The sequence below is a fragment of the Osmerus mordax genome, chromosome 9 (genome assembly GCF_038355195.1).
Source record: "Osmerus mordax isolate fOsmMor3 chromosome 9, fOsmMor3.pri, whole genome shotgun sequence".
Classification (NCBI taxonomy): Eukaryota; Metazoa; Chordata; class Actinopteri; order Osmeriformes; family Osmeridae; genus Osmerus; species Osmerus mordax.
In genome coordinates this window covers 9,801,622-9,815,734 of record NC_090058.1, presented here as the reverse complement: position 1 = coordinate 9,815,734, position 14,113 = coordinate 9,801,622, and the positions used below count along the sequence as shown (strand labels likewise).

General features: G+C 49.9%; 1 protein-coding gene across 2 annotated transcripts in view; it reads right to left on the bottom strand.

Moving 5' to 3' along the window:
* Positions 1–14,113, bottom strand: part of runx3 (RUNX family transcription factor 3) — a 48,444-nt gene that overhangs the window by 12,743 nt on the left and 21,588 nt on the right. For both annotated transcript variants that reach the window (XM_067242872.1, XM_067242873.1), the window contains exons 5-6: positions 13,921–14,025; positions 1,869–2,027 (exon numbers count right to left, since the gene is read on the bottom strand). In XM_067242872.1, coding sequence (XP_067098973.1) covers positions 1,869–2,027; positions 13,921–14,025 — 264 coding nt within the window. The remainder of the gene's footprint in view (positions 1–1,868; positions 2,028–13,920; positions 14,026–14,113) is intronic.

Below are 14,113 nucleotides of genomic sequence, written 5' to 3'. Positions count from 1 at the left end.
TTAGCGTGGTTTGCCCTGAAGGCAGGTAGTCAGGACGGTAATGCCAGAGATTAAGGTGTGTGGTTTTCTAAGGCACCGCCCCTTACGAACACACACAGGCGAGTGTATACACACCAAACACACCACACACACACACACACCTCAAAGAGGGCCCCCGGTCTTTGGCGGCTGTTGTGTGGAATCAGTGTGAATCTCTACGCCTCTCAACCCTGGCGGCTCCCAGCCACATTAATGTGTTGTGTCTGGAAGAGTGTGTGTGTGTGCATTTCTGTGTGTGTTTCGGTTTATCTGTCACTGTGTGTGTTGCAACAGTGCAGGTCTTTGAGCCCTGGCAGGTCTATAAAGCATTAACTCCTGCCTTAATCCTGCTAGGCCGAGCAGACTAGAGCCATACATACAGGCTCTCTCCATCTGCCATGACCGCGTTTGCCTGTACACCTCTGCCACCAGACCAGAACTAGTCTCTGGTGTTAACCAAGCCCTTCTGGATTAGCCTCCGAGCAAGCCTTTTAATCTAACACTAAGATAACTTGGTCAGTGCGCAGGAACACACACCGTTGGAACACCACATAAAAGGACAAAATAAATCATAGACGACATGCTCCCGCCACACGTTGTCAGAACGCCAGCTGTTTGCCCTCAGCGGAACCTCAACAACGCTCGTCTCAAAATGGACGACGTGTTCCGTGCGGGTAATACATTGTTTGGAAGGAGTAACGTCAACATCACATCAGCACTGCTGGCTGTGAGGCAGATGAGGGGTGAGGACACGGTGAAGATGCCCCGCTCTCTCTCTCCCCCCTGCCATTAGAGATAGGCCCACACACATGGTGACTCGGGCACAGCACAAGGCCACAGACCCGTGCTGTGAAGAACACACAGATAGACTTAGCTGAACAGTCCCAAACAAGACCTTTGTACTCTCACAACAGACTGATATGGGGAGAAAGAGGGCCGCTTTAACTAGAAATGAGCTTCCCTATCAGCCATATATACCCTCGCCCCGCATGAGAACTAAAGAGTGGGTGGGAGCTGTGTATGTATCTGTGTGTAGGTGTTTGTGTGTGTGTGTGTGTTTTGTCTGCAAACTCCCAGACATGCCATCACGTTCAGAGGCACTGACATATGTCTGAGAGTGGACACTCATCCTCACTCCAGCCTCCGCCCACGCACACACACGCACACACACACAGACACTCTCTCTTTCTTTTTTACGGTCTATGTCGCACAAACAAGCACACACTCTCTCCCTTTCTCTCTTTTCCGTCCTTTCTGTCTCGCACACACCCACACCCACACACACATATCCCCCTCCCTCCCCCCCTCCATGGAGCCTCAGCTGCAGTTATCCCCTGTAAGGCTGCTCTGAGAGTGACGTGATTGCCCAGCTAACGGGTGCCTGCTACATTCCTGAAGCTCTAGTGTGGCGTGGTCCGCCCTGGCAGCCGGCCCTGCACGGCCACCTGGCCCCACACTGGACCCTGCATGCCACCCATCCTGGGCCCCGCCGACGCAGGGCGTCTGGGGACAGAGCCTTCGCTGGCTGCTTTGAAGTCTTCCAGTAAATGCACCCTCCCCCCAGGTCTAACACACTGCTATCAGCAGGTCCTGCTGAGCGAGGCACAGTCAGGCCTTACGGTACAGCCAGGTCCTCGCTAGCTTACACTGACCATACCAGACAGGCAGTACTGTGTCAGTACGGGTGGGTTGGTAGTAGACCTGACTCCTCTGTGATTCGATCATTGACATGTTGAAATACCTTCCATGGTCCATCACTGGACATAGGGAGTAGTGGTCGTCTCTGAGATTTGTAACTTTAAAGACGATGTGGAGTGGGGGTGTGTGTGTGTGTGTCTGTGTGTTCCTACCTATCTGGGACTGTGTGGAGGAGCTTAGGCCCTGGTGGATGGGCCGGGGGTTGGTGTTCCCTGGGCCCATCCTCAGGCCCGCACGCTGGTATCTCTCAATCTCACTGAGCCGGTCAGAGAACTGCATCTTCTGGGGGTCCTCCATCTTCACTCTGTGTCCTGGAGGAGGGGGCGGGGGAGGGGGGAGGGAGGAGGTGGGGGAGAAGGAAAGGGGGGGTGGGGATTGAGAGAGACAAGAGGTGGAGGAGGGAGGGGAAAGGGGGATAAGGGTAGAGAGAGAGAGAGAGAGCAGGAGGGAAAGAGAGAGAGAGGAGCCAAGTTACCACCTACACTGACGGGAAGAACATGGCACCTAATGATATTTCCACTGCAATACTGAAAGTGTAAAAATAGCAAAAATAATAACACATTCACTCGTGCGAGTTCTGCTGTCATATATTTGCTTTTTCTTTCAGTCCTGTGAGAGTCTGTATGGAGGGAACCTTCGAAAAGGTAGTCTGCATTCTATTTTGAACTAAAATTGTAATTAGTGGGGAAATTACTGTCAAAGCTATGAATATCTCCCACTGTTACACGCAGGTTTTAACTCCGAAATAGAATCATTATTATTATTATTAGGTTGACAAGCCTTTGATTCCATGGTTCTGTTGCAGTTTGTACTTTAATTGGAGGAGATTACTTCACATACTACACACACACACACACACCACACACACACACACACACACACAAATGCTGTCTGACCCTGCATTTACTCAGAAGGAAACACCCAGCCATATTTTCCAAACTGAAGGACTCATCCGTCTGTGTGTGTCTGTACACATTCTAAGAACAAATCTCACACATCTTATTCTCACTAAAACAGACAAAGGAAATCACTCAAGCCCTTATCACTTAGATACCTCATCCAGGGAAAAGGAGGAAGAAAACCTTTTACATGTGGACACACGCACACACAATCACACAAACCACACACAAAGTACATGTGAACACACATAACTGTCCGACGTGAGTCCGGATGAGGTTTTAATGGAAGAGTGGGTTGTAATGTAACTAGCTGTGCACCAGCATGGAGGCACATGTATACATTCTGTGGTTTCTGGCCTGGCATCTCCGTTGGGCAGCCTAATGTGAAGTAATGGCTGGATTTGAATATTTTATCACTATATAAAGAGGGCTAGCCAAGCGACTGATATGGACTCTCTCTCTCCACTGACCCATGGGCAATATATCTCTCCTCCGAGTTGACCCCAGGGTAATGTTTCTTCTCGTTTACCGCTCTGTCCATTTGGTAGCCATCACTCCCTTTTCCCTTTATGTACAATATAGAATTATCCGTTGTGTGTGTGTGTGTGTGTGTGTGTGCGTGCGCAGAGGTGGACTAAGCTTGAGGAGAAATGTAATGTCTGTATAGACACAGACACACTGAAATCACTGACAGCCTTCACTCTCTCACACACAAACTGACTATTCCCTATACACTCACAGTCAAGTAAACACCCTTTTGCAGTGTGTGTGTGTCTGGGTGGTATGAGTAATCAGCCTCCGGTAAGACACCGTTGGGAGTTTGTTAGCTCTTCCTGTGTCAGAAGTGGGACGTGAGAAAACTCAAAGGTCAGCGGGTGAGATACTGCCTGCCTGTCCACACCCCCTTACTTTGACACAGGGAAACCAACGCAGATCTTGTTATTCACACTCTGAAGAGGAGGGCCAACCACCTCCTCATCTTGTTCTGCGCACACACACACACACACCCACCCACACACACACACACTGGCTCCATCGTCCATACACACTGTAGCTACTGTGTGTCTCAGTCCAGAGCAATGGAGGCCAGAGGACCGGCCTGCAAGCCCAGCCCAGCCCTATACTGTATGTGTGTCCTGGTGTAGTTATTAAGAGATTTACACCACCTCAAGCATCTGACATCCAGGAAATGATATATCCCACCACTGGTGGAGAGAAAAAGACGAGGAAAATGGATAATTGGGCAGTTTCTTTCTGGCCCTCGGTGGTCTGGGATGAATTGGCTCTTTGGGGATGAAAGTGATCATACTGCCTCCCACAGACACACACTCCATGTGCACACACGTACATAGACAACCTCACAGACACACACTCCATGTGCACACACGTACATAGACAACCTCACAGACACACACTCCATGTGCACACACGTACATAGACAACCTCACAGACACACACTCCATGTGCACACATGTACATAGACAACCTCACAGACACACACTCCATGTGCACACACGTACATAGACAACCTCACAGACACACAAACGAATAAACACACAGCAGTGGATCCCATGGCTGGGGTCCAGCTGGCATGGTGTGTGTGTGTGTGTGAGGACACACTGTTCAGTACTACCAGTAGGGGCTTTGGCTTGCCATTAGAGAGAAGCATGGGAGCAGAGGCTTCATTAGAGCAGGCCCGAAGCCCTAACCCAGGCCAAGTCACTGTTAACACCACTAATCAACTGAGATTCCATCCTTTTTCTCTTCCTCCTCTTTTATTCTCTCTCCCTCTCTCCCTCTCTCTTGCCTCTTTATATAAGACTTGCCCCTCAACAGTCCCATCTGGAATCAAGCACATAGAGGACATTAAACACACACTCTCTTCCTTTCTTCTCCTTTCACTCTTCTGGACGCGCCCCCTCTTTTCTCGTCTCTTTCTCTCTCTTTTTTAAACCTCACCCTCCATGACATTACACTTCATCCCAAAAGGAGGGGAACTAAGACCAGGCTCCTACGATAGATGTCAGCATGGGTTGTTTGTTTGCGGGCTGGTCCCAGCTTGTTGTTTAAGGGCCACGGATGTCGGCCTTCAGTTAAACTCCACGTTAAAGCTCTCTCCTCAGGCCTGACCCTGGATACAGCTTGGGTGTGTCTGGTAGACCACCAGTGCTTGACTCTCACTTTGCAGGGTCTCGGCCTGTCTGGAGGGGGTGGCTGGGGGGGGGGGGGGGGGGGGGGGGGCACGGGTGGTGGTGGGGGGGTTGGGTCTCAGGGCACCACCAACCCCTTTCAGTGGGGGTGGAGGGGTTCCTGCGGTGGGATGAATATTTAATGTGTCGGGGTGCACTTAGGAGAGAATGCCCTGTTTTTCTCGCTATGATATCATAACCGCAAGATAGGACTGGGAGCACGACACACATGAGGCCTGGACCTGCGAGGCTCTCGATAGGGAGGCAAAATGGATGCTGCAGGTTGGAGATTTACTAGCCTTCTCCCTTGGTCGCGGTCACGTCTTCTGAAAGCATTACGATAACGTCGACCAAATAAAAAGGCCGATATAAAAATGGTCTGGTATTAACGGTGCAGGGAAAAATGGGGGGCGATGCTGACGGGATGGCCGTTTCTCTGCTCGGTTTTCTCTTTTTCTTTCTCCGGGGCGTTCAGACCTTGAGAGGGGACACCGCGGAGACACGGCCGCACCGGGCTTCGCTCTTCTGCATTTGTGTTCCGACCGGGTGAACATCCTTTTTATCGAAGTTGATTGATGGGAAAGGTCCAACTGAGCTATCGCCCACCTCAGACTGCTTGTTTCCGCCTCTCGCCCCTCCCTCCCTTCCCTCCCTTCCTTCCCCCTCCATTTTGAAAGAAAGAAACATATGTTCCTTCCCGAAGAGCGACACGTTAAACACAGGCTTGTTTTAGTTGAAGGGCTGTGGGTGCGTTTTCATGGGCAAAGTGAAACCCTATCTGGGTGGCAAAGGCCAGTATGTGCTCTGGCCCTCTCCCAGGTCCTCGCCGAGTATATCTGGAGTGTAAATATTTGTATTCATCATATAAATGGACTTGATAGGCTTGAATGATAACAAAGGCACTGCCAATCACTACTTGTCTTTCAAACTGTTTGGAAAGTGAGCCTGCTGTGTTCAGACTCTGTCATAAGCTTGTTTGTATATGGACAGTATAAAGCAGGGTCCTGAAAGCCTTTCTTGCGCTTGGAACAACAATTAAGGGGTTTGACATGTCTAGAAAGTAAACAAACACTCAATGTTAGGTACTCCAATTCATGACATATGATATCACAAACACTCAATGTTAGGTACTCCAATTCATGACATATGATATCCTTTATATGTGTATGGTATAATGTTAAAAGCCCATTGATTTCAATAAGCTCTGAATCTATAATGGAGTCTAATAGAATGCTGCAGACCAGGGTGTTGTTTTTGACTGGTGCTGTTGACTTTGATGAGATGTTCTGACAGCATGCGCCCCTCCCTTCCTTTGCTGTGGATGCTGGTGGCAAGAGGATTCACTGTGTTGCAAAACATTTGGTGTCACAAAACAACACAGCATGCTTTCCCCATGGCCCGTTTAACTGACCAGGAAGCACATGATTCATGTGTCTGAACCCGCATGCAGTCCAGGTCATTTAAGAGGATGGGTGCTAAGTGATTGTCTGTTTGTTAGCGCTTCTGTTTAAGCCTTGAACTGTGACCCAGTTCGACCGTTGAGTGTTGCAGTCGTTTTTTTGGTGCTAGCGAACTTCCCCTTCACCGTCGGAGCCCAAAGCCGTTTCAACATCTGTTGAGTAAAGCCTCGTACACCTGTCTTCCTCTTCCTCCCTGTTTCCTCCCTCCCTCTCTCCTACCCTGTCTGACTTCCTCTTTCACTCTGCACTTGGTTCCTATCATGAATATAGAGACTCTAGCAACGGTGGCAGTACTGTAGTAGAAACACCGCCAATCACAAGGCTGGGTGTTCACGGTCTGGCCAATCAGAGCTCTTATTTTGAGGCTGACCTAGAAGGATGTGGGTTTTTATTCTTGAGTGGTGTTTGTGGCTGTCTCGTCTGGGCCTAAATAAATATGTCTGACGTGCAAACACACATAATCACACACACTACACCAGTTCATACACTGTGGGACCAGCCCTGTCTTCACTGTCTACTTTGGATTCCACACGAAAATGTAATTAATTTAAAAAAAATTCTTTGGAGGTAACCAGGTGAACTCAACATGCACAACATTCTCCCTATACTTCTCTTTCTCAGACTGTGCCAAGTTGTGCTACTGTGCCTGTCTGTCTGCCTGCTTAACCGCCTGCCGTTCTGCCTGTCTGCCCTCTATCTGCCTTGCTGTCTGTCTGTCTGCCTGCCTGGCTTCCTGCCCCCCGGTCTGTCTACCTGCGCTGCTATCTCCGGAGAACAGATGTCAGAATGGCGCAGGCTTCCCCTGGGGAACAGAGACCGAGTCTCTGACACGAGCGCTCACAGCGGAAGTCACAACTGACTGTTTGAGGCACGGCATGTCTTCCTCTACTGATGAGACGATAAGTTTGCGTTCTGTGTGTGTGTGAGAACATGTTTGTGTGAGGAATAGGGGCCATGCCACACTGGGACGGCGCTACAGGCTGCAGGTTGAGGCAGGCGAGATGAGTGTGAGGGGTGGACCCCTCCATCCCTCACACGCTCAATAACAATACGACAGACCCTGTGTCACGTCAACAGCAATCATCCTCCTTTGTTGCACGGCTCAGCGTGTCTCTCTCTCCCCTTCAGAGGGATTCTCAGGCCCTGTTGGCAGTTTGCCACCATGCAGCCCAAAAGCCTCCCAATGCTGCTGGTTCTGCACCGTGCAACAGAGAGGGCCCTTCCCCCGGCCCAGGTGACGGATCCTATTAGCGAAATAAGCTGCTTTGAGAGTGTTGTGTTTAGCTCAGAATGTGAGAGTTTGGGGCGGTAACAGTGTGAGTGCGTGTGTGCGTTTGTCTGCAGGGGTCTTCCAGGCGTCACAAGCAGTCAGCTGCGGGGGCGGGGGGGGGGGGACTTTGCAGATCTGTGGGAAAGAAAAGCGAGCCGTCGCATGCACCAATGCAACACCAGCAGATGTGTCAAACGGTTTCGCCTTCACACATCGGTGCCTGTGACACGCGAGCACACGCGTACGCACGCCACACACACACACACACACACACACACACGGACTAGCATGTATGGGTGCAACACACAGGCATTGTAGAAGCTTCGCTCTCGCAAGCTGCGCATGTTTGCATACGCACACACACACACACGCACTGTTCTGCAGAATGACAACTGACAGGAAGGACAGGCACGACGCCCCGACTGTGTGAACAAAAGCTTGGGAAAAAGGGATTCATGGGCGGGGGAGTGTGGATCTTTGTGTGTATGTGTTTCAATCCGTGCTGTATTTGTCATCGTTTTATGTGGATGTCGTATCATCCTGATCCATATCGATGACTACAGAGCGTGGCAGGAAGTAAGACTCTCAAACTGGAACCATCTTCAACTACTGTAACTCAAAGTAACTAACCTAGCACAGAACTGTGTTCGAGCAGAGCACACCATGGCTGGTAACCACTGTTTTACTGAAGATATCGTCTGTCCCCCCACACACACACACACACACACACACACACACGCACACACACACCTCCACACGTCTATTAATGGCTGACAGTTCCTTCCCATTAAGCCCAGCCAAATAAATAGGCCAAACCGCACAGTAGTCCAAATACAGTGCCTTTTCCAGTAAGCAGCAGGTGCTTTACTCCCACATGTCGTCCCCCGTCCCCCCCCCCTCACACACACACACATACACACACTCCTTGGCGTAGAAAAACACATTTATTGTCATAAAATGTAGCAAAATATTCCCTAGTACTCCATTTATTTGTCTAAATCCAGATCTATGCCTTTTTATTGAATTAGGTCTAAAAGGTCGTAATGGCTCCCTCCCGTACAGGTCAGTGTAAACAGGGAAGGGTAAGCACACAGAGAGGCCATTTTACTTCCCCTTATAGTTAGGTAAACAGGAAAAGCAGACGTTTGGGCAGTGAGTTTAGAGAGAGGGGGCGATGGAGAGAGAAGGGCCAGGCTGTTAAAGAGCAGAAGTTTTTTTCTCTCTCTGTATTTCTAAGAAAATATATCCCCACACTCTCCTTGCATCATCAGAGAGAAATTAAGAAATTGGAGCGAACGCCTGAGTAAATAATGTGATAATTCCTTGCGCCTCCACCGTCTACTGGTGACGTCTGTAGATACAAAGTCAAAAGTAGTTCTGAGGAAAGAAAGAAAGGCCATTCTGGCCCTGGGGCCCTGTGAGTGCACATGGTGAGGGCCCGGCGTGTGTGTGTGTGTGTGTGTTTGTTTGTCTGTATCCAGACGGCAGCAGACTACAGACTTTGAAGCCTGTGAAAAAGGGACCAGAACAAAGTCAGACAATGCTGCATTCTACTTTTCTCCTGACTTCATACAGACTTTGACATTCATCTCACAATGACTTTCAGGAGAGCAAACAGAGGGATGCAGAGAGGGGGAGAGGAGGACAGAAGGAGCTAGAGGTAGGATTTATGCAGTCTCTCTCTCTCTTTCTCTCTCTGTGTCTGGTTTGGGTATTTGGTCTCAGTTGCAGAGCTTTCACTGGGAGGCTTTAGTGGGATTATCTTCCCCATGTGCTGTAATGAGTGTGTGTGTGAGGTGGGGGGGGCTCCTGGTAGTGTGTCAGTAGGAGTCAGCACCTGTGAGGGGGGGGGCTCCTGGTAGTGTGTCAGTAGGAGTCAGGACCTGTGAGGGGGGGGGGGCTCCTGGTAGTGTGTCAGTAGGAGTCAGCACCTGTGAGGGGGGGGGCTCCTGGTAGTGTGTCAGTAGGAGTCAGGACCTGTGAGGGGGGGGGCTCCTGGTAGTGTGTCAGTAGGAGTCAGGACCTGTGGGGGGGGGGGCTCCTGGTAGTGTGTCAGTAGGAGTCAGCACCTGTGAGGGGGGGGGGCTCCTGGTAGTGTGTCAGTAGGAGTCAGGACCTGTGAGGGGGGGGGGGGCTCCTGGTAGTGTGTCAGTAGGAGTCAGCACCTGTGAGGGGGGGGGGGGGCTCCTGGTAGTGTGTCAGTAGGAGTCAGGACCTGTGAGGGGGGGGGGGGGGCTCCTGGTAGTTCCTTCCAGGCTTCCCCCTGGCTCCCTGGGTCCTCCCCTGCTCCACTTCCACACAAAGTCACTGGAGACGAGTGTCCAACTAAGACTGGAATCGAATGGAAACGAGGCTTCCTCTCAAACGAATAAAAACCCATTCAACTGAGTGACTGCATTCCATGCGATTTATCAGTCTGACAATATTTGCTCAGTTTCTAATCGCCGTAGCCAAGTGTGACAGAGAGAGACAGAGGGAGAGAGAGAGACCCAAAGGCAGAAAGAGAGATATAGACAGACAGAAATGGACAGAGAATGACTGAGAATGACTTAGAATGACAGAGAGAGAGACAGGGAGACAGGGAGACAGAGAGACAGAGAGACAGGGAGAAAGTTGCAGGGAGTTGCCCCGGGTCATTCCAAACAATTCTAGAGGGGAAACGTTTTCAACGACTTGTGTCCAATCGGATGCACAGAAGGATCATGAGTTTCATGTAATGAGGTTTTTTTGGTTTGTATTTTTTTTTTACTGTTTTCTGTCCTCCCCAGCAGTGCGGATTGTGACTCTGTCTCCACAGCCTATGATTAGTCTGGGAGGGGGCGGCAGTGATCAACAGGAAATCACCCGACGTCACGCGACGTCATGCTGTCTCTCTCTCCTCTTTCTCCTGGCACTAATACACCTGTAGGCCCTTTTTTATCCTTTCAAAAACACCCATCTCCATTTTCAACATCAAAGTGGCCTTTGAGAGAGCAATTCACACCGAGGGGCGAGCCTTTCATGTGATTTGCAGAGCTATAGGCGTGGCCGAGCAGACGACTTAAAGGGGAGGACACACCTGGCAGGTGCATGGGTGCACACAGGTCTACACACACACACACACACACACACACACCTACACCATACAATGTGAACATGCACACACACACACGCAAATATCTGTCTCTGATTAACTTTGAAGAGAGTCAGCAGAATCCCAGGGAGAGTCCATTGTTTTGTGTATTTGCATACGTCTGTACAGTCTGCATGCCAAATGCAAATAGAATCAACCTGACAACCCAGACCCCCACCCACCCTGACCCCCCCCCCCCCCCCCCCCCCCCCCCCCACGACTGCTTCTGTCTGTGTGAATACACCCAGCAGAGTAAATACAGGCAACCAATACGCTACAACTGGGGACTGTTCTGAGAATGTTCAAGACTTCCTTTTCGATGCAGTCAAGTTCATACACGCCGAGCATGCATTGTTTGTATGAGTGACCGGTCATCATGACAAAAATCACCTGTTGCAAAATGAAGCAGTATTTTTAACACACCGTCCAAAAAGTCCTTACTTTTAACACTGTCCCAGCTCTGGTGAGTTCATGCTCTTTTGATTCATACACACACACACACACACACACTCTGCAGAACTCAGCGGGGAGTCAAGGGCGGGATGTGTGAAGGGGATGGGGTGGGGGGTCTGCTTCAACAGGGAGGGTCTCGACACTCCCGTCACATCCTCCCTGTTGACGTCTCTTACTGTCTCTTCCTCTTTTCTCTCTCTCTCTCTCTTTCACAGTGGCTTTCTCTTCCCTGAAATGCATTGACGTACACAGAGCTGCTTCTGAGAAAGCAGTGTGGCCTCTGACTTGAGAGGGAGCTTTCTGGGGTTGGCTGGCCCACATTTAGTAGATATTACACAGCCGTGTCAGAGAAGAAGAAACCCTAGCATCATGACACGGCAGAGAGTGAGAAGACAGAAGGTGTATGCACCTCTATGCATGTGTAACTATTGTCTGTGTGTAAGTGAGCACAGGGTTGTATGGTTCTTCCACTGTCTCTGTTTGAGGAAGCACTGTGTGTGTGTGTGTGTGTGTGTGTGTGTGTGTGTGTGTGTGTGTGTGTGTGTGTGTGTACGTGTACGCGATGTGTGTTTGTCAGCTCTGTCCTTTCCTTTCATCTCTGTGTTTTTGTGTGTGTTTGTGCGCTCGTATGTTTTCATTTGTGCACAACAGTGCTGAGTGTTTTATTTTGAGGCGGACCGTTGCCGCGGGCGATCTCCAGTCCTGTCCATCAGGTTCCCAGACTGGATCTGTAAACATTAATAAGCCTTCTTCCCTGTGTGCCAGCCGCCCTATAGCCTAGTGCTCCCAGCCATGCAAATGTTACAGGCCCCCACAAACAAACAATAAACCCCTCAGCAATCTGCAAGGCAGGCAGACAGTCAGACACTAAACTGGTGAAAGTAGGCAAGGCCGAACCAGGCCTGGTTTTCCAGGTCCCTCATCACAACAAAAACCCCATTAGCACGTCCGATAATGCTACATGCAAAATGAATGAGTAATGCTACATGATGTCGCTAATACGCACCCATAAACGGTGTCTTTTGTATGGTGTGTGTCTGGTGAGTTGTGGTTGTGACCATTATGGTGTGGGTAATCAAAAGAAAAACAAACTGCCACCTTGCACACACACACCTCTACACTGTGGCTCCACTAATAGTCCCACGTTATCAAATAACAGTAGGGTATGCTGGTGCTGGATCTCATAACTTGCCTCAGACTCGTTTCCAGACCAGTTAAATGGAACTTGTGGCTCGATTCCTCGTTGTCGGAATTAAACGACCAGTCTTTTATAGGGTGCGTGCGAACGTGGCCCAGCCCCTCCGACAGCCCAAGAGGGGCACGTGGACCGAGATGTCATACAGGTGACACACAGGAGACACCGTTAATGTCTGCGCCGGCTTATTTGACCTCACAGGAAGCCGATATTGTATTGACCTGAGAGACTCGCACAAACAAGCACATGCACTGAGCGAAGCTATTTTCTCGTAGTGCATCTATGTGGAGACAAACAGACCTCAAATCGGTATATTCGTGCCAGCAACTGCACTGCACTGCATCCAAACAAACACGCACAGACACACACACACACACACACAGTTGGGTTTTTATTTTCTAGTCCTCCCTATCTATTCTCCACACTGTTCTCTATTTCCAACGCCTCCTCAAATAGCCCCCAGCCTGGCAGGATGATGGGGTGATGCACCAACCCCCTCGCATACAGCCACTCGCAAAACCCCCATATCCCCTCCACCGGCCCCCACCACCCCTGGGCTACCTTTACTGGCCCGTTGGTCTGTTTTGACTGGTCTAAATCTGCCCTGTCCCAAATAACCCCTTCGTAGACATGAGCACAGGGCATAGCAATCCTGCCCATTCACAGTCCACTCAAAAACTGCACAGGATTACCACAATAAACACCATCATCTTCACAGGAATGGCCATGAAACCCTACCCTTATGACCAGTCTAACCTACCCTGGGCAGGAACACACTGATACACAACCAGATACACAATCAGCCTTTTTTGCAAGCTAATGACTCATCTGTGTCACCCTATCCTTCTCAAACATCTACATGGTCACACGTCTGACCGCACTACTGTATAGCTTCAGGATGTCTGACTGGCAGCTGGGGCTAAGTCTTCGTAGTGTTGAGTCAACCAGTCACTTACTGTATGTGGTCAACCAGGTTGGAGTGTCTGACCAGAGCAGTGTGGTCATGTGGGTCTGCGTTTGCCATATAGAGACACACACACAAACGTACTGTCTCCAGTATATTACAATTACTGGTCGAGCCCAAGACTGCTTGATCTGACAAGTTTAACTGAAATCTCTCTCTCACATACACACACACAGCTATATTTTCTTGTGTCATCTGCATCTGACTCATGTGGCACTTTTAGAACTGATGACACTCTCCTCTTTCAAAGCCTATGCCTGTAATAGCCCGTTTTCTCTCTGTGTCCCCCACCCCCTTTCTCTCTCTCTCTCTCTCTCTCTCTCTCTCTCTCTCTCTCTCTCTCTCTCTCACACTCACACACACACACACACACACTCTCTGTCTCTCTCTCTCACTCACTCACTCTCACACACACACACACACACACACACACACACTATGTCTCTCTCTCTCTCTCTCTCTCTCTCTCTCTCTCTCTCTCTGCTCCTTGTACACAACCTACTACATAGTATTCCTATACTACTATACAATATTCCACCATACTAGCTTACTGTTCCATAGTAATGAACCACTTTTACATTCAAGTGTCAGTACAACTGGACAAGCCATGCTGGACTCTTCAGTGTGTGTAGAGGGGGAAAAGGGGGAGAGAGGGTACTCACTGCGTGGTTCCCTTGGTCCGTCCACGGTGACTTTGATGGCACGGTGGTAGGTGGCTACCTGAGGTGGGCCGGTGAACACTGTAATGGTCAGGGTGAAGCTTTTGCCTGGTGAAAAACATAGTGTTAGTTACCTTGCTACAACCTACGGAATCAACTCATCTTCAAGTACACTTGAGATTACCCTTGCTTTGTG